General features: G+C 40.6%; 1 protein-coding gene across 1 annotated transcript; it reads left to right on the top strand.

The window, feature by feature from the left end:
• Positions 1-2,704: 2,704 nt before the first annotated feature.
• On the top strand, positions 2,705-24,518 carry LOC101129337 (lysozyme-like protein 1). The gene is made up of 5 exons (XM_031015461.3): positions 2,705-2,870; positions 5,493-5,656; positions 6,169-6,327; positions 23,397-23,475; positions 24,280-24,518. The coding sequence occupies exons 1-5, from the start codon at positions 2,758-2,760 to the stop codon at positions 24,347-24,349; spliced, it is 585 nt and encodes a 194-aa protein (XP_030871321.1). The 5' UTR covers positions 2,705-2,757; the 3' UTR covers positions 24,350-24,518.
• Positions 24,519-24,730: the final 212 nt, after the last annotated feature.

Here is a 24,730-nt window from a genome sequence, read left to right as displayed (position 1 = left end):
CTGAAGGTCATCTTTGTTGCTTCCAGTTTTCATTGATTATGAATAAAGCTGCAATAAACATGGGTTAGCTTGTTTTTGTGTGAATGTAAGTATTTTGTTCACTTGAATAAATACATAGGAGTGTAATTGTCGGTTTATGTGATAAGTCCATGTTTAATTTTATGAGAAACTGACTAACTGTTTTCCAAAGTGACTGTACCATTTGCATTTCCACCAGTGATAAATTGGAGTTCTTATGGTTCTGTGTCTTCATCATTTGGTTTCATCTAATTGATTTTAGCAATTCTAATTAGTGAGAAGTGATATCTAATTGTGGTTTTATTTACTCTTTCCTGGTGACAATGATATTGATCATCTTTTCATATGCTTGTCATTTGTATATCTTCTTTGAAATGTCTGCTTAAATCATTTGCCCTTTTTTTAATTGGGTTATATGCTTGCTTATAGTTGAATTCTAAGAGTCCTTTATATATTCTGAATACAAGGCTTTCATCTCATCAGACATTGATTTGTAAATATTTCTTCCAATCTGTAGCTAATCTTTTCATTCCCTTAACAGTGTCTTTCAAAGAGCAAAAGTTTTAAATTTTGATCAAATCCAACTAATCAGTTTTTTTTTCTTCCTTTCATGGGTTGTGCTTTTGATGTTATATCTAAAATTTCATTGCCAAACCCAAGGTCCTGCAGATTTTTTATATTTAACTTAAAGAATTTCATTGTTTCACACTTTTTACATTTAGGCTTTTGATCTATCTTGAATTAATTTTTGTATGAGATATAAGGTATGTATTCTTCAATATGCCTTATGCCTTGTTTTATTTTTCTTGTTTTTGTTGTTTTGCACATAGGCAGTCTTATTTTAGTACCATTTGTTAAATGGAACATCATCTTTCCATTGAATTTAATTTGCATCTTTATAAAAAGCTACTTGACTACATATTTGTAACACTATTTCTAGGCTCTCTATTTTGTTGCACTGTCCTATGTGTCTGTTTCCACCAATATCATCCTGTCTTGATTACTACAGCTTTATATTAAGTTCTAAAATCAAGCAATATGAGTCCTTCAATTTTGTTATTCTTCTGAATAGTTTTGCCTACTCTAGTCCCTTTGCCTTTTCATATAAGTTTTAGGACCCTCTTATTGATATTTTCTAAACAATTTTTCTGGGAGTTTAAATGGGATTCCACTAAATCTATATATTAAATCTTTATAATATTGACTCTTCAAATTCTTGAATATGGTGTATCTTTTTCATTTACTCAGGTCTTCTTTAATTTTTCATCTGTCTTATAGTTGTCAGTATATATATCCTGCACATATTTTGTTAGGTTTAAATTTAAGTACTTCATTTGTGTTTCTGTACTATTGTAAATGGATTTTTTTAATTTCAAACTCTTATTTTCTATTCCTAGTATATAAGATTGTAAATGGCTTTTGTATATTTACGTCATATCTGAAAACTCGCTAAGCAAGCGTTTTTGAAAAAGAAAAAGACAATCCGTCTCTATTTTCTCACTGGTAAGATTCCTATTTCAAAGCATTTTGAAAAAGATGTTTGAGGGAAAAACCTATACATTTTCTCACATTATAGACTGTTCACAAGAAGTCCACTAATGGCTTCTAAAGATAAAAAAGACCCTCAAGCAGCTTGAAATAACGAAAGTTGAAATTGAAACTCTGCTGAAAAATTATGTTTCATCTCTAATATTGAGAAATATTGAAACATTTGATAACACGGTGTGCTATCTTCCTGATACAAGCCCATGTGAAAGGCAGTTTGGCAAATATCTAGCAAAATTACAAAATTATACCCTTTGATGCAGCAAGATATTCTTGTAAAGTTACAAATGACATACGTACAAAATTACTGGTTGTAATATGTTTACAATAGAAGAATAAAATAAGTGTGCATCAATATGAAATTGGCTAAGTATGCTATGTTGTATCTGTATAATGCAATACTATTTGAACTTAAAAATAGATTTCGACAAAACCTTTGCATTATTGGCAGATGGAATTTAAGAAAATATAACGATTAGTTAGGTGCAGCCAACAATAAACTTCTACTTAGATCTACATATTCCAATGAGAATTCATTTCAAATGTGTCACTAAATCTGAACATTGAAATAAATAGACCTTGAAAACAGCTCTTTAGTTATTGATTCACAAAGTGTTAAGCCAAATTTTTCAAAAATAATAAAATCATGTTATAAAAATATTTTAATAATAATTTGACTATAGCAAAGAAATGTGCTGCTAATAAATTTTTAATGTTAATTTCACCTCTATGTCATTAATTTTCAAATTTAATTTTATGTATGTTGATAATTTATGTAGCATATTAGTACTGAGGTACAGAAGTATGATTTATAACTTAATGTATATCTAAAGAGGATACATGCTTAACTTTCTTTATTAATGGAATTTGTGATAAAGTTTGCAGACTGTTGCCTCAGAGAACAGCTCTCACTTGGACGGGAGGCCCTGGCCAAGTTGTGTAATGAGGAGGGTTGTTGAGGGGAAAAGACAAAAAACAAGAGGTATTAAGCCCCAGAAGACAGTTATCACCTGCCTCAGAACACAGGCATGCAGGATGATATAGCTTTTAGTGCCAAGAAGTAGAATTCTAGCATCTCTAGGTGGTGAGAAACAAAGGATTAAGAATTTTTCTTTCTCTAACACTCTAAAGAAAGGTTCTTGAGCTAGGAAAGGATTACTTGCACCTTGTTAGAATCAGACATGGCTTCAGGGGATGCAGGACGCTCACCTGAGCTGCCTGTCACCGACTAAGTGGAGCAGTGTTTCTTCCGCAGACTCAACTGAGAAGTCAGCCTCTGGGGCAGGCACCAGGAATCTGCCTTTTCAGTAAGACCTAAATTACTCTTATGAAGCCAGCTGTCTCTGAGAACCAGCAATGGCAGGTTCTTGAAGGATGTAGAACATGATACTTGGGGTTATCATTGCTGCGGGTTTTCTTTTGACTTGTTTGAGATCAGTAAAATTCTAAGGCAGGGGATGGAAACCAACTCTATTTGTAAGCTCTGCATCTTTTTTTCTTTTTTCTTTTCTTTTCTTTGTTTTTTTAGACAGGGTCTCTCACTCTGCTGCCCAGGCTGGAGTGCAGTGTCACAATCATGGCTCACTATGGCCTCAACCTCCCAGCCTCAAGTGATCCTCCCACCTTAGCCTCCCCAGTAGCTGGGACCACAGGCACACACCACCATGCCTGGCTAATTTTTGTATATTTTGTAGAGGCAGGGTCTACCTTTGCTGCCCAGGCTGGTCTCAAACTCCTGGCTTCAAGCAATCTGCTCACCTCAGCCTCCCAAAGTGCTTGGATTACAGGTATCACCCATCATGCCTGGCCTTAGCTCTGCATCTTAAACTTTGTTTGTCCCTCACAGCTTAACACAATGCTGTACACTGCGGACCGGCATGCTCTCTCTGAAAAGGGCCAGATAATAATATGTTAGGCTTTGTGGTCTATACAGCCTCAAACACAATTACTCAACTCTGCCACTGTAGTTGGAAATCAGCCACCAATGATATATTACCAAATGGGTGTAGCTATGTTTCAATAAAACTTTACATACAAAAGCGGGCCTGGTTTGCCCATGCTTGCTATTCATGTTTGTAATGTACATGCCCCTCATGCAATGCAGTTCCTTACCTTATTGCTTAGTCACCTTAAAGCCCTGCTTGTTACTTGGTGCGGTGGCCTTGCTGATGACTACTTATCCCTGTTTTGGGCCTAGCCTTTCAATGCAGGAATCCAGCCCCAGGGAGAGAAACTAATGACTGGAGAAGTTTCTAGGCAAGTGCAGAAAATGACACTGGATGAACATATGTAAGAACATCAAGTTCAGGATCCCGAGTAGTTGTCAGAAATTTCACTTCACCCCATCCCAGCAAGGCTGTTGTATTTGGGGAAGACATTATTTCAAGAGGGGAAGAGATTGTGGAAAATCAGTAGGCAGCAGGAGACAGCTCTCTTGATCCTACTCCCATTTCAGATGATTCCGCAGGGGTCTCTTTATTGCCCCTCTGCTCCCCCAGGTGCTTTCCTCCTTTCATGAGGCATCATCATCTATCCCTCTTGCTCCCCAGTCAGGCGCCAGACTTTTAGGAGGCCCCCCGGAGCACTGGTGGTGAAGCTTAGAAAAGCAATGCATTTGCAATCTAAGATAAAACACTCATATTTTGGGCTGGGCATGGTAGCTCACACCTGTTATCCCAGCACTTTGGGAGGCCGAGATGGGCAGATCACAAGGTCAGGAGTTTGAAATGAGCCTGACCAACAATGTGAAACCTCATCTATACTAAAAACACAAAAATTAGCCAGGTGTGGTGGTGGGCGCCTGTAATCCCAGCTACTCAGGAGGCTGAGGCAGGAGAATCGCTTGAACCTGGGAGGCAGAGTTTGGAGTGAGCCCAGATGGCGCCACTGCACTCCAGCCTGGACAACAGAGTGAGACTCCATCTCAAAAAATAAATAAATAAATAAATAAATAAATAAATAAATAAAAGCACTGATACTTTGGAAGCAAAGCTCCCACATTTGGAACTGAATCAAGAAAAGAAAATGAAAGAGTAGGTGCTTAATCTTCACTCTTCGATAAACCCCCAAACAATAACCCTTAAAGTTTTCCATACAGGCCCACGTGTCTTTCATCTGTGGCTGAAATGGGGTGTCTGTTTCTACACATCCAGTTGACCCTTGAACAAATGTAGGGGTCACGGGCACCGACGCCTGCTCAGTTGAAAATCTGCATGTAACTTTTGACTCCCCAGAAACTTAACGACTCCATAGCCTACTGCTGACTGGAAGCCTTACTGATAACATAAATGGCCAATAAACACATATTTTTTATGTTCTATGTCTTCTATACTGGATTCTTACAATAAAGTAAGCTAGAGAAATGAAATGTTATTCAGAAAAGAATAAGGAAGAGAAGATACATTTACTATTTGTTAAGTGGAAGTGGATCATAATAAAGGCCTTCATTCTGCTTGTCTTCACATTGAGCAGGCTGAGGTGGAGGAGGAAGAGAAGCGGTTGGTCTTGCTGTCTCGGGGTGGCAGAGGCAGAAGAAAATTCACGTATAAATGGACCCACGCAGTTCAAACCCATATAGGGAATGTTTCACCCTTGTATTCTATTTTTTATTCATAGAATTAAAATAGAAATCCTAAAAATGCGCCCTGTGGTTTTTACCTGGATGTGTATTAAGAAGGGTTAATTTTTTTGCTTGCTTAACCCTGAGAACACAGCATTCACTTGAAAGTTACTGTATGGAAAAGCATTAAGGAGACAGCCTGCAGTCACATTCCTTCCCTGGACTGTAGAGTGGCCGGTTTTCTCTGATGGTGGCTCTGAATGACCAAAGTGACAGGCAGCATCTAGACAGGGCTGTGCACAGTCACCGCCGCTGGATTTCCAAGTTCCTGAATCAAGATCGTCTGACCTGTTCTCCGGCTCTTTGGCAGGTTCTGTCTCTGGCAGGCTTTGAGGATGAAGGCTGCGGGCATTCTGACCCTCATTGGCTGCCTGGTCACAGGCGCCGAGTCCAAAATCTACACTCGTTGCAAACTGGCAAAAATATTCTCAAGGGCTGGCCTGGACAATTACTGGGGCTTCAGCCTTGGAAACTGTGAGACTCTTTCTTTCCTGCTCTCCTTCTGTCCTTGACCTTTCCCCTGAGATGTTGAAGGTCCTGGCCACACTCCCTGCTGTGTCTTCCCAACTACCCCTGCTCTGCCCTCACCGCACCCAGGGGTGGCTGCTAGCCTAACTGTGGCTCTCTGGGTCTCCTCTCCTTCCTTCCCTGCCCCTCATTTCTTTATTCCTGGAGTCCTGTCCTTATGACACTAGCCAGGGAAGGGGAAAATAATGCCACCTCTGCTGGCATTGTGGGGAGTGGGGGGACCTGACTTTTGGTCTAGATTAGGCTCAGCCCCTGACTGGGTGGGCAGCTTCAGGTGTGCCATCCCAGCCCCCGATGTGCCCCTCGTGTGCCCCCCTGGTGCATGCCCGCCCTGCCCTGCCCAAGGTGTATTGGGAGGAAGCAGTCAGGTAACAGAGATAAGGAAACTCGCCCTCAGACCAAGCTTAGAGCAAAAGATGCACTTCCTTTGCTGGCGTTTCTGGCTTTCCCCCCTCCAGGGATCTGCATGGCGTATTATGAGAGCGGCTACAACACCACAGCCCAGACGGTCCTGGATGATGGCAGCATCGACTATGGCATCTTCCAGATCAACAGCTTCGCGTGGTGCCGACGTGGAAAGCTGAAGGAGAACAACCACTGCCATGTCGCCTGCTCAGGTGAGGCTCTGACTTTCCAGTGATGCCATCCTCAGGACTAGGCGAGAAAGCCGACAATGGGATCACCAACCATGTCTTGCTTTAACTAAAATTTGGAGTTCAGACTTGCAAATAGGTCTGTTCCAGATTGGTAAATTATGCAACAGTTTCCAAGGTGACACTCAGGATCCTGTGGCTGACTTATCCAAAGATGACTTATTCCTTGTAGACAGTTTTATGAAGCCCCCACTAAAGCAGGTGGATGGACAAACAACCCTACTGCCCTTTCATGTTAGAGATATTTGATGTCTTCAGTAAGAAAAAGGAAGCTGCCTGCCAGCTGCTTTCCATAAGCAATTCGCTCAGAGGATGCAGTTTGTACTTCTTAGTGCAGAATGAGATGAATACACTTTAGGTTTCTTTCTTTTCTTTTCCCTTTATCTTTTCTTTCTTTCTTTTTTTTTTGTTTTCTTTTTTTTTTTTTTTTTGAGACAGGGTCTCACTCTGTTGCCTAGGCTGGAATGCAGTGATGCGATCATAGCTCATTGCAGTCTTGACCTCCAGGCCCCAAGCGATCCTCCCTCCTCTGAGTAGCTAGAACTATAGGCACACACCCGGCTATTTTGTAATTTTTTTGTAGAGACAGAGTCTGGCTACGGAGTCCCGTTATGGGGTCCCACCTGGGCTGGTCTTGAACTCCTGGCCTAAGGAGATTCTCCTGCCTCGGCCTCTCAGAGTGCTATAGTTATTGGTGTGGGCCAGTATATTTAGCTAGCCACATGTCTTAAACATTAGAAATTAAGCTAGAATTTACTTTCACGTCTTCTACTTTAGTCATTCCAGAAATACATATGAGCACAGCATTGAGGATAACAAAATACATCAGGCATGAATTCTGCTTTACCGAGCTTTCATGTGACATGACAAGAAAAGAGAATATGTGCTTACATGAAGTTAAATCATGTAAGGAGGAGTGCACTGAGTGCCATGGGCTTCAGAGGAAAGTGACAGTATTAAGAAAACCATGGAGCCAGGCACAGTGGCTCATGCCTGTAATCCCAGCACTTTGGGAGGCCAGGGCAGGTGGGTAACCTGAGGTCAGGAGTTCAAGACCAGCCTGACCAACACGGTGAAACCCCATCTCTACTAAATAATACAAAAATTAGCTGGGCATGGTGGTGGGTGCTTGTAATCCCAGCTACTCGGGAGGCTGAAGCGGGAGAATTGCTTGAACCCGGGAGGTGGAGGTTGCAGTGAGCCGAGATTGCACCATTGTACTCCAGCCCGGGTGACAGAGAAAGACTCTGTCTCAAAAAAAAAAAAAGAAAGAAAGAGAAAAAGAAAATCATGGAGAATTCTGTAAACACAGTGATATTTGACCCGAGACTTAGGGAAGATTTGGGTAGAGATAGAGAAAAGTTATCCCAGGCCAGGGGAAGAGCAAAAGCAAAGAGGTGCCTGTGGGAAGGTGTGAAGCATGAACAGAGAGTAGGGAGAGGCTTGTTTTTTCTGTAACAAAGTGACATGAAGAGAATCCCAGGAAAGGCAGGTGGAGAGGCTAACGACCATCTGAGTGTGAAAAACCCAGGCTAAGAGGCTTTCACTGATTTCTGCCTGCAAGAGGAAACCAAGAGAGGTCAGTTAATTAAGCATTGCTTCAGCAAGATCAATCTGCAAGCAGGGTGTGGGATAGATTAAAGCAGAGACCATTTAAGTGTCACCACAGTTATTGAGCTAAGTGCCATAAAAAGACTGAATGATGGTCATGGTTGGTGACATGGAGAAGACTGATGCAAGAGATGCTGAACAGGCAGAGGGCAGAGCTCAGTCAAAGGCATCTTCTCTATGCTCCCTCTAGAGTATAAGTCCTTTCAGGGCAGAGAGTTCTGTTTCATTCACTGATGTATCCTCAATGTCTAGAATGGTGCCTGGCCACTGCAGGAGCTCAATAAATGTTTACTGAATAAATGGAGAGAATGAGGAACAAGAGTGAAGTCAGAGAGTCATAAAATATTCTATTGCAAATTCTTTCAGAGCAGAAAATAAACCGTTTTAACTTCTCTTTGCCACATCCAGGAGTCCTCTCCTTATTGAAGGGGGATACATCCCAAGACCCCCAGTTGATGCCTGAAACTGCAGATAATACCTAACCCTGTATATACTATGATTTTTCCTGTACATAGATACCAATGACAAAGTGTAAGTTATAAATTAGGTACAGTAAGATGTTATCAACAATCAATAATAATGGGATAATTATAACAATATATTGTAATAAAAGTATGTAAGCATCTTCTCTCTGACTCTCAAAATAATGTTATATTGATAAAACTAACCAACCACTGCTAAGTGTAAATGAAAACTTGGAAAATGAAACTGCAGATAAGGGGGAACTATTGTACAAGATAATCAGTATATGGGTTTGAATGTTTGAATGACTGAATAATATGTTAAGTTACCTAGTATATTGTCCCTACCCTAACATTGATAAAGAATGATCACTACCTCCTGAGATAGATCTCCCGATTGTTGGTCAGCCCTTAATTTAGAACACTCCTTTGTTAGGCCAAAATCTGTCTTCTTCTAGCCTTCTATATCAATCCTAGTTTTTCCTTCTGGGTTTATTCAAAACAAGTTTGCTTTATGTTACACACAAAAACTTATTAACTGTATGCAAATGATTTATAAGTACCTCTCATCTCTGGTTTCTTATCTTCTGAGCTAAAACATTCAGTATATTCACTTTCCATAGGCATGACTTTTGAACCCTTCTCTGTCCCAGTCAATCTTATTAGCATTCCCTAAGAGCTCACCAATGGAGTCTTTCAGTTAAATATGAGGATTAAATGTGTGCATTTACCTCCCATGGTGGGCTGAGTCCCCAACTTCCAAATGTCCACTCTCTAATCTCTGAAATCTCTCACTCTGTTACCTTACGAGGCAAAAGGAACTTTGCAGATGTGAGGAAGAATCTGAGATCAGGCAGGGGAGATTATCTGGGACAATGTGGGTGGAACCAGTCTAATCTCATGAGTCTTTAAAAGCAGAGAATCTTGCCCAGCTGTGGTCAGAGAGAGCTCCAATGATAGAAGAAGAAAGAGAGATTCAAAGTGTGAGAGGGACTTCACCCATCATTGCTGGCTGTGAAGATGGAGTAACGGGCCATGAGTCAAGGGGTGTGAGTGGTCCCTAGAAGCTGGGAATGGCCCTCAGGTGACAACCTGCAAGCAACAGGGATCTCAGTCCAACACCCACAAGGAACTGAACTCTGCCAAAACTCAAGTGAGCAAGGAAATGGATCTTCCTGCAGAGCATCCAGAAAGGAAAACAGACCTGTCAACACTTTGACTTCAGGCCTGGGAATCCCCTGGCACTCTTCCAGCCATCGGAACTGTAAGGAAATTTTGCAGTGTTCAAGCCACAATGTTTGTGGTAATTTGTTAGGGCAGCAATAGAAACCCAATACCCCTCTCCTCCCTCTTGGTGTCCTACCAAATTAATACCAAAGGGATTCGAGAATCAATAAGATAAAAAGATAAATCCACATATACAAGATAAATGGAAGAGGAAACAATACCAAAACATTTAGAAGCTGGAAAGCAGGAGGCAAGCGGCGACTAACTTAGTGATTAAAGACATCTGAATCCTAAATCAGCAGAGAGAAAGCTGAGAAGCAAACATAGAACCACCACCACCAACAACAAAAGCTCTGAAATCAGTAGCATTAGCTACTTCTGGAAGTTAGAATGAAGACAGATTACAAACAGGAAGACACATTTAAAGTTCACTTAAGGAGTAGTTAGAACATCCAGTCCCTTCCTGAGGCATTCACCTACTGACTGCCCCTCACTCACCCTGGCAGAATACTGGGACTTTTTCCTCTAGACAAGTAAAGTAGAAAACCTCTCAACTGAGACCTCAACAATCTTTGAGGTTGAGAGCTCCAGACCACAGACATGGGAGATTAAGTTATAGTTTCCATAGTTCCAACCACCATCTCCACTCAGACCCCACAGTGATGGCAGCCAGGCCAGACTCTCCAGATGAGAAGATTTTCTTCTAGGGATCTGGCCAAATTGAAAGGAAATTACTAATGACTCTGAGTGGGACTCCCCAGTGAACAAGACTGGTCAAACCTCCCTGCAGTGAGATCCACAGTTGAAAATCCCTACCTCTGAGCACAGGGCTCTGCCAGCCTTTAGTGCCCCTCTCTTAAATAGTTGCAGAGAGCCAAGGCTCACCAGACTTCAGAAGAGTAGCAGTGACATGAAAAAAAATGAAGCAAAAACCAAACAGATACAACTTTTTGAAAGCAGAGTTTATGCAAGGAAATGAAACTTCAAATTCAGAAAACTATCATTAATATCTTCAGATAGATAAGAGAGGATGCTTGGATGAAACAAAGCAAGATGCTTTTTTTGAAAAAAAAAAGAGAGAAAAAGGAAACATTCAGAGAACCAAATAAAGAGCCTTTGGAAATTAACAATATGATACAGAAATGGAAAACTCAGTAAAGTAGTTAGAAGATAACATTGAAGAAATCTCTCTAAAAACAGAGTGAAAAAAAGAGATGAGTGAAAAATAGGATAAATAAGAATGATAAAATAAATGGATACAAAAATACGTTCTAGCAGGAGAGAAGAGAAACAATAGATAGCACACAACCTTTAAAAAACATTTCCAGAACTAAAGAGCATGTGATTTCAATTTGTAAGTTTCATCACATGACCAGTACAGCAGTCACTCCTTGTCTATGGTTTTGCTTTCCATAGTTTCAGTTACTCATGGTCAACTGTGACTCAAAAGTATTAAAGAGAAAATTCCAGAAATAAACAATTCATAACTTTTAAATTGCATGCCATTCTGAGTAGTGTGATGAAATCTTGCACCATTCTGCTTTGTCTCACACTGGATATAAATTATTTCTTTGCCCAGCATATCCACATTGTATACACTATGGTCCCATTAGTTACTTGGTGGCTGTCTCAGTTATCTGCCTTAAAAAACATAGTATATATAGAATTTGGTACTATTCATCATTTCAGAAATCTACTGGGAGTCTTGGAATGTATCCCCCTTGGATAAAGTGATTATTGTACACTTACACTCAGGAACATCCTCATACAATTTCGGAACACTATAGAAAAACAGAATATACAACAGGCTTCCATTTGAAAAAAAAAGTTCCATACAAAAAATCAAGCATCAGAGTGACATCAGACTTCTCAACCACAACGCTGGAAGCTAGAAGAAAATGGAAAAAGTCTTCAAAATTCTTAGGGAAAACCATTTCCAATATAAAATTCTGTGCTACCAAATTATCAATACATTTTGAGCATAGAATGAGTACATTTTCTGAGAACCAAGTTGTTAAATTTTTTACCTCCTGTATCATAAAGAATCCTGGCTGGAAGACAGAACAAACACAAACTGGGTAATTGGAAGAGAATATTAATAAAGACTCTACTTACAAAAATCTGATCAAATCATAGAAAAAACATGGCAATAGTGAAGTAAGGGATTAGGAATCACAGGCAATTACCACCCCCTTGCCCAATGAGGAACGGAAAGAGAACTATGACCAGCACTGAGGTACAAGGGGTCTGCAGGGAGAGGACAACCTTCTAGGATCTGAGACCTTCCTTCAAGGGACGTGACTTGTGCTGAGTGACCTGACAGAAAGAAAGCTGGAAGCTATTGTATGTATATCCCAACCTCAGTGTCCCTCCTCTGTCCCTTCCCTGCTGATGCCTACTCTTATTTAACCCCTTCAGAAGTCAGAGGACATGGGAGACCATTGACAGCAACTGTGTGCGTTGGCCTCTGAGTGCACAGAGCATGGTGGAGAAGGGTAGAGAGTGGATCCGTCAGGGCAAAGATGACATATTCAGCTCACCTCCCATGCACCCTCTCTCACAAAACCATAGGAAAACATGCTTCACAAAAAGGATAAACTAAAACAATAAAGAGGAAGACATGGTTCAGGAAATAAGGGAGAAAGGCAAGAGGAATGCCCAGCCTGATTGTGAAGGATGATCCCAGGATGAGCTTTTATTATAGATTTCTAGTTACACCTCATTATGGTCAGAGAATATGGTCTATATCAGCCGTCCCCAACCTTTTTGGCACGAGGGAGCAGTTTGCAGAAGACCAATTTTCCATGAACCAGAGCGAGGAGGATGGTTTCAGGATGATTCAAGCGCATTACACTTATTGTCCACTTTATTTCTATTATCATTACATTGTAATATATAAGAAATAATTATACAACTCACCATAATGTAGAATCAGTGGGAGCCCTGAGCTGATTTTCCTGCAACTGGACAGTCCCATCTGGGGATGATGGAAGACAGTGGTAGATCATCAGGCATTAGGTTCTCATAAGGACCGTGCAACATAGATCCCTTGCATGCTCAGTTCACAATAGGGTTCGCACTCCTATGAGAATCTAATGCTGCCACTAATCCAACAGGAGGTGAAGCTCAGGTGGTAATGCAACCAATGGCAAGTGGCTGTAAATACAGATGAAGCTTAGCTCACTTGCCTGCCGCTCACCTCCTGCTGTGTGACTTGGTTCTTAACAGACAATGAACTGGTATCCGTCTGTGGTTAGGGGGTTGGGGATCCCTGTTCTATATGGTTTCACACCTCTAATATGTCTTTAATCTTGTTTTACAGCACAGCAAATATGTCTTATGATGAATATGCATTTGAAAAAAATGTGTATTTTATATTTCGTGGGTAGATGTTCTATAAGTGACTGTTATTTCCTTTCTGATTTTCTTACTGAGAACTTATTAGACAGATCTTACTAGAACTATCATATAGTGAGAGATAGATATTGAAATTTGCAACTATCATTTTAGCTTTGTCTATTTCTCCTTTCAGTCTTGTCCATTTTTGAAGCTTTGTTATTAGGCACATATTCATCGAGGACTGTTATGTCTTTGTGGTGAATTGACCCTTTTATCACTGGAGTCCATGTTTCTCCTTAACTCTGGTACTATTTCTCATCCAGAAATCTACCTTATCTGATAGCAATATAGCCCACTCTCATTTTCTTTGGGGAAGTCTTTGCATAATATGTTTCTTTCCATCCTTTTACTTTTAACCCATCTGTGTCTTTATATTTAAAGTGAATTTCTTATAGATAGCATACAGTTATGTGCTGCTTTTATATCCATTCTGGTAATTACTGCTTTTCAGTAGGAGTGATTAAACCATAGGTCAGCAAATGTTTGCCTAAAAGGCCAAATGGTAAATATTTTAGGCTTTTCAGATCATATGGTTTTGATTGCAACTACTCAACCATGACAGAGTGTGAACGCAGCCATAGAAAGTGTGTAAATGAATGGGACTGGCTGTGTTCCAATAAGGCTTTATTTACAGAAACAGGAGGTTTTCCTGTGGGACATACATTGTGGAACCTTGATTAGATCATTTACATTTAATGTGATTATTGATATGGTTAGTTTTAAATCCCATCTTGCTATTCTGTTTTCTGTTTATGCCGTCTATTCTTGGTTCCATTTTTTCTGCTTTCTTTGGAATTTAAAAAAAAATATTTATTATTCTCTTTCATTTCCTCCATTGGTTTGTTAGCTATATCTCTATTTTGTTTTTAGTAGTTACTCTAGGGTTTCCAATAGGCATCATTATCTTATTACATTCTACCCTCAAATAACACACCACTTCATATATAACGTATGAGTTTCTTAACAGTATTCTTTAATTTTTCCCATTTCATCCTTTGTGCCATGTTGTCATGCATTTTTCTTTTGTATTTATATACCTCACAATCCATTTTTATTATCTTTGCTTTAAACAATTGTCTTTTAAATAAATTTTTAAATGAGAAAAAAGTTCTATAATATTTATTATGTATTTACTATTTCCAATACTCTTCATTCCTTTGGTGGATTTATTTGGGGAAGTAGTCAATTGATACCACTTTCCTTCAGCTGAAAGAACTTTCTTTACCTTCTTTTTGGTTTTGGTTTCGGTTTTTTTAGACTAGAGGTCTACTAGCAAGCATTCTCTCTGCTTTTGTTTGTCTGAAAATATCTCTATTTTATTTTGATTTTGAGGAATATTTTCTTTACATAGAAAATTCTGGGCTGACAGTTGTTCTCCTCTCAAGTTGTTGCTGTTTTGAGACAGAGTCTTGCTCTGTCACCCAGGCTGGAGTGCAGTGGCATGATCACAGTTCACTGCAGCCTCAACTTCCTGGGCTCAAGTAATCCTCCCACCTTAGCCTCCCGAGTAGCTGGGACCACAGGCACATGCCACTATGCCTGGCTGGTTTTTATTTTATTTTTTGTAGGGATGGGCGATATGGTTTTGCTGTGTCCCCACCGAAATCTCATCTTGAATTGTAACTCCCATAATTCCCATGTGTTGTAGGAGGAACTTGGTGGGAGGTGATTGAATTATGGGGGCAGTTCTTTCTGGCACTGTTCTCTTGATAGTGAATGAGTCTCACAAGATCTGATGGTTTTAAAAACAGGGGTTTCCCTGCACAAGCTCTCTTTTTGCCTGCTGCCATCCATCTAAGACGTGACTTGCTCCTCCTTGCCTACTGCCGTGATTGTGAGGCCTCCCCAGCCATGTGGAACTATAAGTCCATTAAACGTCTTTCTTTTGTAAATTGGCCAGTCTCAGGTATGTCTTTATCAGCAGAATGAAAATGGACTAATATATGGGGTCTCGCCATGTTGCCCAGGCTGGTCTCAGACTCCTGGGCTCAAGTGATCCTCAGCCTCCCAAAGTGCTGGGATTACAGCTGTGAGTCATCATGCTCAGCTTCAGATTGTTAAAGATATTCCATTGCCTTCTGTCCTGCCTTGTGTATGATGGGAAACCAATGATTTTCTTATCTTTGTCCCTGTATGTAATATGTCTTTTTTATCTAGTCATTTTTAAGATTTTCTCTCTATCACTCATTTTCAGCAATTTGATTATGTGTGATATTTGTGTTTATCTTACTTGGCATTCATTAACATTTTGTATCCCTGAGTTTATAATTTTCATTAAATTTGAAAACATTTCAGTCATTCTTTCTTCTAATACTCTTCTCCTTCAAGGATTCTAATGGCACATATGTTAGATTGCTGATGCTGTCACATTTATCACCATGGCTCTTCATGTTTTTAGCCTTTTTCCCTCCCTGTGTTTTATTTTCAGTAGTTTCCATTGTTATGTCTTCAAGTCCACTGTTACTTTTTTTTTTAATGCTAATCTATTAAGCTTATTGATTGGATGTTTCTTTTCAGATACCGTATTTTTTATTTGGTGTTAGGCAAACTTTCGTATCTCTCATTTCATTTTATTCATGTTTTTCTTGAAGTCCTTGATATAAGTAAGCATGTTTATAAGAAGTGATTTAAATTTCTTATCTGCTGTACAATCAAATGTCATTTCTGGGTCTTGCCCTTGACTGATCTTTCTCCTGGTATGTGCCACATTTCCCTGCCTCTGCACAAGGAATCATTTTTTATTGAATACATACATAGTGTGTGTGTTGATGGCTGTTGTGAGTCCTCGAGTCTTGTCTTCTTACTTTAAAAGAATTTCAACAAGAGATACACAGCAAAGGAGATGTAGCATAGACTAATTTATTGAAAAAGAAAAAGAATATTTTGTAAGTTAGGTGCAGAATGGACAGTACACCCTGAGAGAAACTTCAGGGCAGGCTGCTCGTAAGAATGAGACATCAAAGGCCGGCACGAGGGATGCTCCCTTTAATGGAGTCTTCTATGATTATTCATAAACGGGTGGGAAGAGGTGTTGCTAGTAAGCATGTTCTGGGCGGTCCTCTTGGTGCATTTGCGCAGTAGCTGTACATGGATGTTCATATGTCGCATGTCTCATTAGCATCTTAAATCTCCACCCAGGTGTGTGTTTTTTATTATTATAATGAGCAAAGCTTGAGTTTGAGGACAGGTAAAGTCAAAATGCGCATGTTCCCTACAGGGGAAATTCCCTTCTGGAGACAGCTTTGTTTGAATGAGCTGGCCTACAGTGTGAATGCTGAGGCTCATCGTGTTGACTGGCCAGTCACCATAGTTGCCGTACCCCGCGGACACAGTTGCTTCCTTGCCTACCTATCCTGCCTCATATGCAACATTGTTGAGTGTCTAGACTATGCTGTCTTCCTTTAAAGAGTGTTGAATTTCTTTTCCAACCAGTTAAGTTTATTCTGATCAGCGTAACTCTTAAACTTTGTTAGTGAAGTTCTGGAGTAGTCTTTATGGTAGGGCTAGTTTAGTCCCACTACCAAGGCATAACTAAGCATCCAGTGTCTCTTTTGAATATACTGAGGATTCAGCAAGGTCTATTCCCTTGGGCTAGTCAGAAATCAAATGTCTTCCAGCCCCGTGAGGCCTGTAATTGCCCCGCTCTCTGGGGTAGTTCTCTGCCTAGCCCTGTGGAAATTTACCTGTGCATACCCAGTTTAGCCTTCAGTCAAAGACTGGTGGAATCCCTTTGCAGATTTCTGCTGCTCTTCTTCTGGGTAGCTCCTGCCTCCCAGGTATTCTCCACAAAATCTGAGCTGCCTTGGCGTCTGATGTCTGTCTCCTCCTCTTAGATGGCCTTCCCCTGCCTGGTTCTACCTCCCTGGTCTGCAGAGCTCCTCTGGGCAGAAAGTCATGGCAGTCACAGGGTTCACTGTGTTTTTCTCTCTCTCAAAGATCATGATCCTGCATTGCCAGTTGTCCATATCCGAAAACAATTTTTCATCTATTTTGCCTAGTCTTCTGGTTGTTTACAGTGGGAAGAGAAATCTGTGACTCCATCGTGGTCATGTTGGACTTTAAATGCAGATTACTAATTTAACATTGTTCAGTTTCATTCCAATTAAGGAAGCCTGGGGCAAAGGTCTATCTGCAAGACAATCTTAGATTCTAAGAAATTAAAGTGTTGGACGGTTCACGGTCAGAGGTAAAAGGACACTCATATCTGTTTTCTTATCGTGAAGAGCATGGGATTTTGGGGGATAGCCTTAAAATAGAAAACAAGATGTTGGTTTTATAACTAACCACCCTCCATGAAAGGCCTCCCTTAGCCTCAGGCCAGAGAGTTTTTTATTAGAACAATGTCATTTTGTCCCACATATTACAGAAGTAGGGACATTTGTCATGGGAAACTGAAAAAAAGTTAGCATTAGGGTGTGTTTACAAGGTACGTGACGTTATATGCATGTACAGCATGGATACACTTCATGATCATTTTCTTCTTCTTTTTTTTTTTGGTAGAGAAGGGGGTCTCGCCATGTTGCCCAAGCTGGTCTCAAACTCCTGGGCTCAAGCGATCCTCCCATCTCGACCTCCCAAAGTGCTGGGATTACAGGCGTGAGCCACTGCACCTAGCCCGTGACCATTTTCTGAAGCTGGATAGTCTCCTCACTCTCATTCCAAATTGTATTCCTAAAATGCCTTCCTACTTTCCCTAAACTATTTGGACAGAAAATTGATGCTATATTCATATATATAAAGCATACATAAGCACACACGTTCATATACCTACACATATACATACACACAGTGTACAAAATGCCTGATGTGATGACAGTATTTACCCCCAACAGCACAGATTTCATTAAAATAAGAGCATTTGAGGAAAAAATGATTACTGACTCTCTATCTAGTGTAGTCTAGTGCACTTATATTAATCTTATTTTTCATCACCCTGGTATCTGAATTGGCCTTTGTCATCTCACGGGGGAAAGAGATGAACATCAACGGTGTGGTGGCTGCTAGATTTCACTTGGGAGGCAGGAGGATGCCAAGGAGAGACACAGATACTTTGAAGTAGAACTAACATAACTGAAAATAGGACTGAAGCTCTTTTTGTGTAAATTGTTGCTGTTTTCTGTTGGATGTGGAAGAATAAACGATTCTTTGCTGTTCAACATAACCGTTTCTTTATTCATGTTTGACTGGACAGAACTGTCTATTTAAAGTAAATTGAGCAGAAACAATTATTGGCAAGAGTCCTCATTTAAAAAGTGCCATCTGAACTCATTTCTGCCCCTCTACTGTCCTTCTGTGGCTATTTCTTGTAACAACACCTCAGTGCTCAGGGCTGGGAGGCAGGAGGGAGCTCTTGATTTCCCAGCCCCTACTTTCCGTAACATATTTTCCCAAGCAAATTCAGTCAAGTCCAACTTTCAAAACATCCCAACTGCGCAACAAAATGCTATAACAAAGTAGGAGGAGACAAACAACTGTACTCGGTGTCCGCTTCCTGGTCCCATATGGCCCCACCGTCCCAGAAATCCTTACAGGGCATCCACAATCAAACTGCCCTGCCCCTAGTACAAAATGTGCTCTTTCTGTACATGCCTGGGATGACCTCCAATCCCAGAATAATAGAATGTGATCTGCTTCCTCCTCACTATGTATTATATAATCTGTGTCCCTCCAACCTCTAGAGACCTCCCCAAACCCACATCTCCCAGAAAATATGCTAGACCACTTCCAAACACAAAACCACAGTGTCTCAGCATTTATCAAGCACCCGAAATAAAGTGTCTCTAAGTAACTTGAACATGTATCAGGTACCAAATGCTTAAATTTGGATAACCTCATAGATAATTACTTGAAAAATTAATAAAGTATATTTTAATTATTAACTTTATTAACATATAGTATTTTATGAGCAGGAATCTTTGCTTAAGTGACTTCTGTTGGAAGAAGAGATCAGAGGAAAACAGAATTTAAGCCCTCTATCAGAATACAGGCTCATTAACTGGGTGTGTGACCTTGGTTTATGGGGATAAAATGGTACCCACAGAAATGGTTGTTCAGATAACTGATGGAGATTTTGCGTGAAGAGATTTAACATGTGCCTGACATAGAGTAAGATTTCTATAAAACATAAGCTAGTAGTAATAGCTATTATTATCTGAAATATTTATATGTCAAGAAGATACGCAGGAGATTTTATAAGCTGATATAGCTTTAGTTTTCACTGTAGAATTGTAAACCAAATGCCAGCGAATTTGCATATGTTGTTTCAATTGCTATCTCTTACTGATGATATATTTTGTTAGTTTTTCTCCTGGTTAATAGAATTTTGTTTTAAATAAAAATTAAGTCACATTCAGAATAAATTTGCTTAAAAGAAATGTGTCACTACCTTTATCTTCTAGTGAAGCCGAACTGAGAAAGCCACAAAATTAGCAACTCAGGGAAATAGCATGCTTGAGGGAAAATTCCACTTCCAACAGAGTTAACAAAATAATCTGGTATTACAATGCTCTACTGAAATGCAACATTTTATGCTAGCATTTTTTACAATTATTTTTTTCTGGTATCAAAAATAGTGCATTTCTACTGTAAACAAATTTTAGAAAATACGCAGCAAAGACTTAAGAGCACTGGTGATCCCACAGTTAAGAGCCAATCCTTCTTAAAGTATTAGTGAATTAATGACTGTCTTTTTTTTCTAAACCAGTGCGGTCTAATAGAAGTTTCCGTGATGATGAAAATGTCTTCCATCTGTGCTGTCAAACATGAGAACCACTAGCCATGAGTGGCTATAAAGTATCTGAAATGTAGCTAGAACAAATAAGGAACTAAAGTTTTAATTATGTTTAATGTTAATTAATTAAAATTCATAGTTTTTTGAATTTTTCCCAGCTTTAGTGAGGTATAATTGACAAATCAAAATAATATATATTTAAAGTAAATAACATGATGATTTTATTTTTGTATACATTGTGAAATGATTATTACAATCAAGTTTAACAAATCCATCACCTCACATAGTTACCGCGTGTGTGTGTGTGTGTGTGTGTGTGTGTGTGTGTGTGTGTGTGTGAAAGAGATTGAGAGAGAGAGAGAGAGAGAGAAGAACACTTAAGATTCTGGCTCTGTCACCCAGCCTGGAGTGCGGTGGTGCAATCTCAGCTTACTGCAACTTCTGCCTGCCAGATTCAAGTAATTCTCCTGCCTCTGTCTTCTGAGTAGCTGAGACTACAGGTGCATGCCACCACGCCTGGCTAATTTTTGTATTTTTAGAAGAGATGGGCTTCACCATGCTGGCCAGGTTGGTCTCAAACTCCTGACCTCAAGTGATCCACCCGCCTCGGCCTCCCAAAGTGCTGGGATTACAGACATGAGCCACCGTGCCCGGCTACTCTCAGCAAATTTCAAGTGAACAGTATGGTATAATTAACTATGGTCACCATATTGTACATTAGATCCCCAGACCATCCTCACCTTATAACTGAAAGTTTGGACCCTTCCATCAGCATCTCCCCATTTTCCTCACCAGCTACTGCTCTACTCTCTGCTTTTATGAGTTCAACTTTGATAGATTTTGCATATGAGTGAAATCATGTGGTATTTGTCTTTCTGGGTCTTCCTTCCTTCACTTAGCACGATCTCCTTCAGTTCATTCATGCTGCTGCCAATGTCAGCATTTCCTTCTTTTCCATGACTGAATAATATTCCACTCTCTATATAAACATATTTTTATCCATTCATCTGTCAACAAATATAATTTAAATGTAAATTGTCACATGTTGCTAATGCCTGCCATATTGGCATTAGCCAATACAGCTCTCGATGGATATTTTTATGATATTGGGAACTTAACATTGCATTGGGAGCATTTCCCCCATGTTATAAAACATCCTGGGAAAACATAATTTAAATGGCTCTTTATTTTATTAAATGAAGGTATTATGATTAATTTGAACATCACTGATTATGAGGCAATTGGATTTTTTTCCTTTTAACTCTTGTAAATAAAGCTATAGTAAACCACTTTGTAAAGAAATATTTGTCTAGCATCATGACTGTTTCCTTAGGATAGATCTGGAGAGAGAAATTATTAGGTGAAAGGATAAACACCTCTTTAAGGCTCTAAACACATGCTGCTATGTTGGTTTCCTGAGGCATCGAATCCATTATACGCCCACGAGCAAGTATCCAGAGAACCTGCCTCTCTGTGCCCTTGTCAACATCAAGCATTACCCAATTCTCTAAAAAAAAAACCAAAAACAAAACAAAACAAAAAACACCTTGAATAATTGACAAGCAGAAATGAGATCAAGTGGTTTGAGTATTTTTGTCCTTGATTGGTGGTTGTGGTGGTCATGGAGATGGGCCTCCCAGATCCCCTGCTAAGGAAAGACATGCTGCCCCCGCTGCAGTTGTGTGATGAGCAGTCAGTACCTGCCACCTGCTTCAGGACTGGCTTCAGGTGCAGGTTGTTCCCTTCCGGGGTGACCCACACCCAGTGAAGTGTGAGGCAGAGGCATGCGGACCTGGCATGTGGGCCCGACTTGGGCCACTCTGATGGGCAGTGCTCACTTGGCAGCTCATGGCTGGGCTGCCCAAGGAATTGCTGGGTCTGCATCACAAATGGACATCTCTGTCTGCCCATCCTGCTTCCTCCACCCCATTCCTTTCATAGGTGTGGATCCCTGAGGAATATCTAGCACCTCAAACCCATTGCAGCATCTGTTCCTGGAGACCCAAATTGCAACAGAAGTGATATTGGACTTTTACATTTTATTTGCCTTTTTCTGTCATGTTTGTGTTGAGAAGGATTCTGAGGCTACTTTTCAGGCAAGCAGGAAAGAATACGGATATCAAATAATACATTTCAATCAAAAGATTTGTTATGTCTGAAGCAATAGAAAATGTAATAAATGGCCGGGCACAGTGCTGGCTGTAATACCAGCACTTTGGGAGCCAAGGCAGGAGGATCACTTGATCCCCAGAGTTCAAGACCAGCCTGGCCAACATGGTGAAACCTTCTCTCTACAAAAAATACAGATAATAAAAATGGCCGGGCATGGTGGCCCATGCCTGTAGTCCCAGCTACTTGAGAGGCTCAGGTGGGAGGATCACTTAAGCCCAGGAGGTTGAGACTGCAGTGAGCTATAATCGTGCCCCTGCATTCCAGCCTGGGTGACAGAGTGAGATCCTGTTTCAGAAAAAAGGAAAAGTAATAAAGATAGAGATAGATGCATTTGACTTAAAACTTTTTGCATATGAAAAACACCCTAGACCGGTGCGATGGCTCACACCTGTAATCCCAGCACTTTGGGAGGCCGAGGTGGGTGGATCACTTGATGTCAGGAGTTTGAGACCAGCCTGGCCAACATGGTGAAACCCCATCTCTAGTAAAAATACAAAAATTAGCCCAGCATGGTGGCACACACCTGTAATTCCAGCTACTGGGGAGGCTGCGGCAGGAGAATTGCTTGAAGCCAGGAGGCAGAGGCTGCAGTGAGCCGAGACTGTGCCACTGCACTCCAGCCTGGGTGACAGAATGAGATTCTGTCTCAAAACAAAAACAAAAACAAAAGCAAAGCAAAACAAAACAAAAAACCCTGGATAAAAATTTTTTAAGGCACAATATGAAATGACAATAGACAAAAGTTTAATATTTACCTCTAAAGAGATCTTATACGTCAAACTAACCCAAATAGAGGAAACATTGTGCTATCCTGTCTTATGTGCCGTTTTTTTTTCTTAAAACAGAGTCTCACTCTGTTGCCCAGGCTGGAGTGCAGTGGTGTGAACACGGCTCACTGCAGCTTCAACCTCCTGGGCTCAAGTGATCCTCGCACTTCAGGCTCCCGGGTAGTTGGGACTAGAGGTGTGCACCATCCCACCTGGCTAATTTTTTACTTTTTGTAGAGATGGGATCTTGCTATGTTTCCCAGGCTGGACTCAAACTCCTGGCCTCAAGTGATCCTCCCACCTCAGCCTCCCAAACTGCTGGTATTACAGGTCTGAGCCACCATGCCTGGCCTGTGCCTATTTCTTTAGGACATAAAAAACATTCTTGCGTGGCATCTTCTCTAAACACATTTCCAAAAACCCTTCAGGATTGGGCTCTTCCTCTGAAACGTCAGGTAGTGCAAGATGAAAACGGTCTTAAAACAACAACAAAAAGTTCTTTTTGAAGAAGCTTAATGAAAATGAGATTGTGGCTTTGCAGGCAAAATCATAGTTCTTCCAACCCTCTTGATCCAAAAAGACTGAGAAAAGTGAAGTAAAGCTGAGTTGAGGTCCCTCTCCAACAACAAAGTCTCGCCTAACCCTGATGTCTTCTCTCTTTTACAGACTTGATCACTGATGACCTCACAGATGCAATTATCTGTGCCAAGAAAATTGTTAAAGAGACACAAGGAATGAACTATTGGTAAGAGTGTTTTCTTGGGAGACTTGTGCTGTCATGGGCAAAACCTAGTGTGTGTATTTATAACAGTTATGGTGGAATTGACAAACTCACCTCCGCAGAGAGGTCCAACCAATGGAAGGAGACCTTGTCTATATTCTCCTCCATCAGTGTGTGGGTGTTCAGTGAACATAGTAGTACATAGAAAGGGAGAGGAGACTTGGGATTGGGTTAAGATAATTTGCAATTGCTTTTCATATGAATGTATTCCAAACAATGGAGAAAGGTATTTTCTAAAGTGACTTGGAAAGGGTCAACTGAATCAATTCGAGAGAGGAAAAAAAAAAAAAAAAACTTGAGTTTGTTCTAGATTTGGATAAGATTTTGAAGGTTACAGCAACATTTTGCAGGGAAAGAGAATGAGCAGCAGCGAGAGGAAAGTGAGCAGGTCTGTGTCATGGCGACTCAGCAGAAAGCATCCCCAGCATTGAGCCTGGGGCCTTGCATTCGATGCTGCTGTGTTCTGGTGAACGTTGCCAGCCGGCCCCGCTCATAGAACCCTAATTTTCACAGATGTGGGTGTGACATGAAATGACCCATCCTTACAAAAGTTGATTGCTTGTTGCTGAAGCTAACAATGGCTAGGAGAAAGCCAGGAGACAAAAGTCTGAACTAGGCAAAAGGACAGTATCCTTGAAGCTCAGAAGCAAATGAAACCCAACCCAGGGTTCCGCTGGTGATTTTGGTTAATTTCTGTAGGCTTTGAAACTAAGACGGTTTGGATTGTCATGCTTCTTTCTGCTGCTCCTGCTTCCCTCTCATCCTCAGGCAAGGCTGGAAGAAACATTGTGAGGGCAGAGACCTGTCCGAGTGGAAAAAAGGCTGTGAGGTTTCCTAAACTGGAACTGGACCCAGGATGCTTTGCAGCGACGCCCTAGGATTTGCAGTGAATGTCCAAATGCCTGTGTCATCTTGTCCCATTTCCTCCCAATATTCCTTCTCAAACTTGGAGAGGGAAAATTAAGCTACACTTTTAAAAAATAAATATTTCCATTTAAATGTCTTCACCCCGTCTCAGTTCCAATGATGTCATAATAGCATGGTGTTAAGACTTGAAAAATCACCTCCACAATGCTCTAGCCTTGGAAGAAACAAAGCTCCCTTCTTCATTGTAGGGAGTCCTGGTTTCTGTGGCCCTGAAACTGCTGCTCATTCAAAAATAAGACTCCCTCAACTTCAGGGCCATCCTCAGAAACAGGACACATGCAGAAGGGTAAGG

This window comes from Gorilla gorilla, chromosome 8, assembly GCF_029281585.2.
Source record: "Gorilla gorilla gorilla isolate KB3781 chromosome 8, NHGRI_mGorGor1-v2.1_pri, whole genome shotgun sequence".
Classification (NCBI taxonomy): Eukaryota; Metazoa; Chordata; class Mammalia; order Primates; family Hominidae; genus Gorilla; species Gorilla gorilla.
The sequence above is the reverse complement of the archived record's forward strand: the minus strand, read 5'-3'. Positions and strand labels throughout refer to the sequence as shown.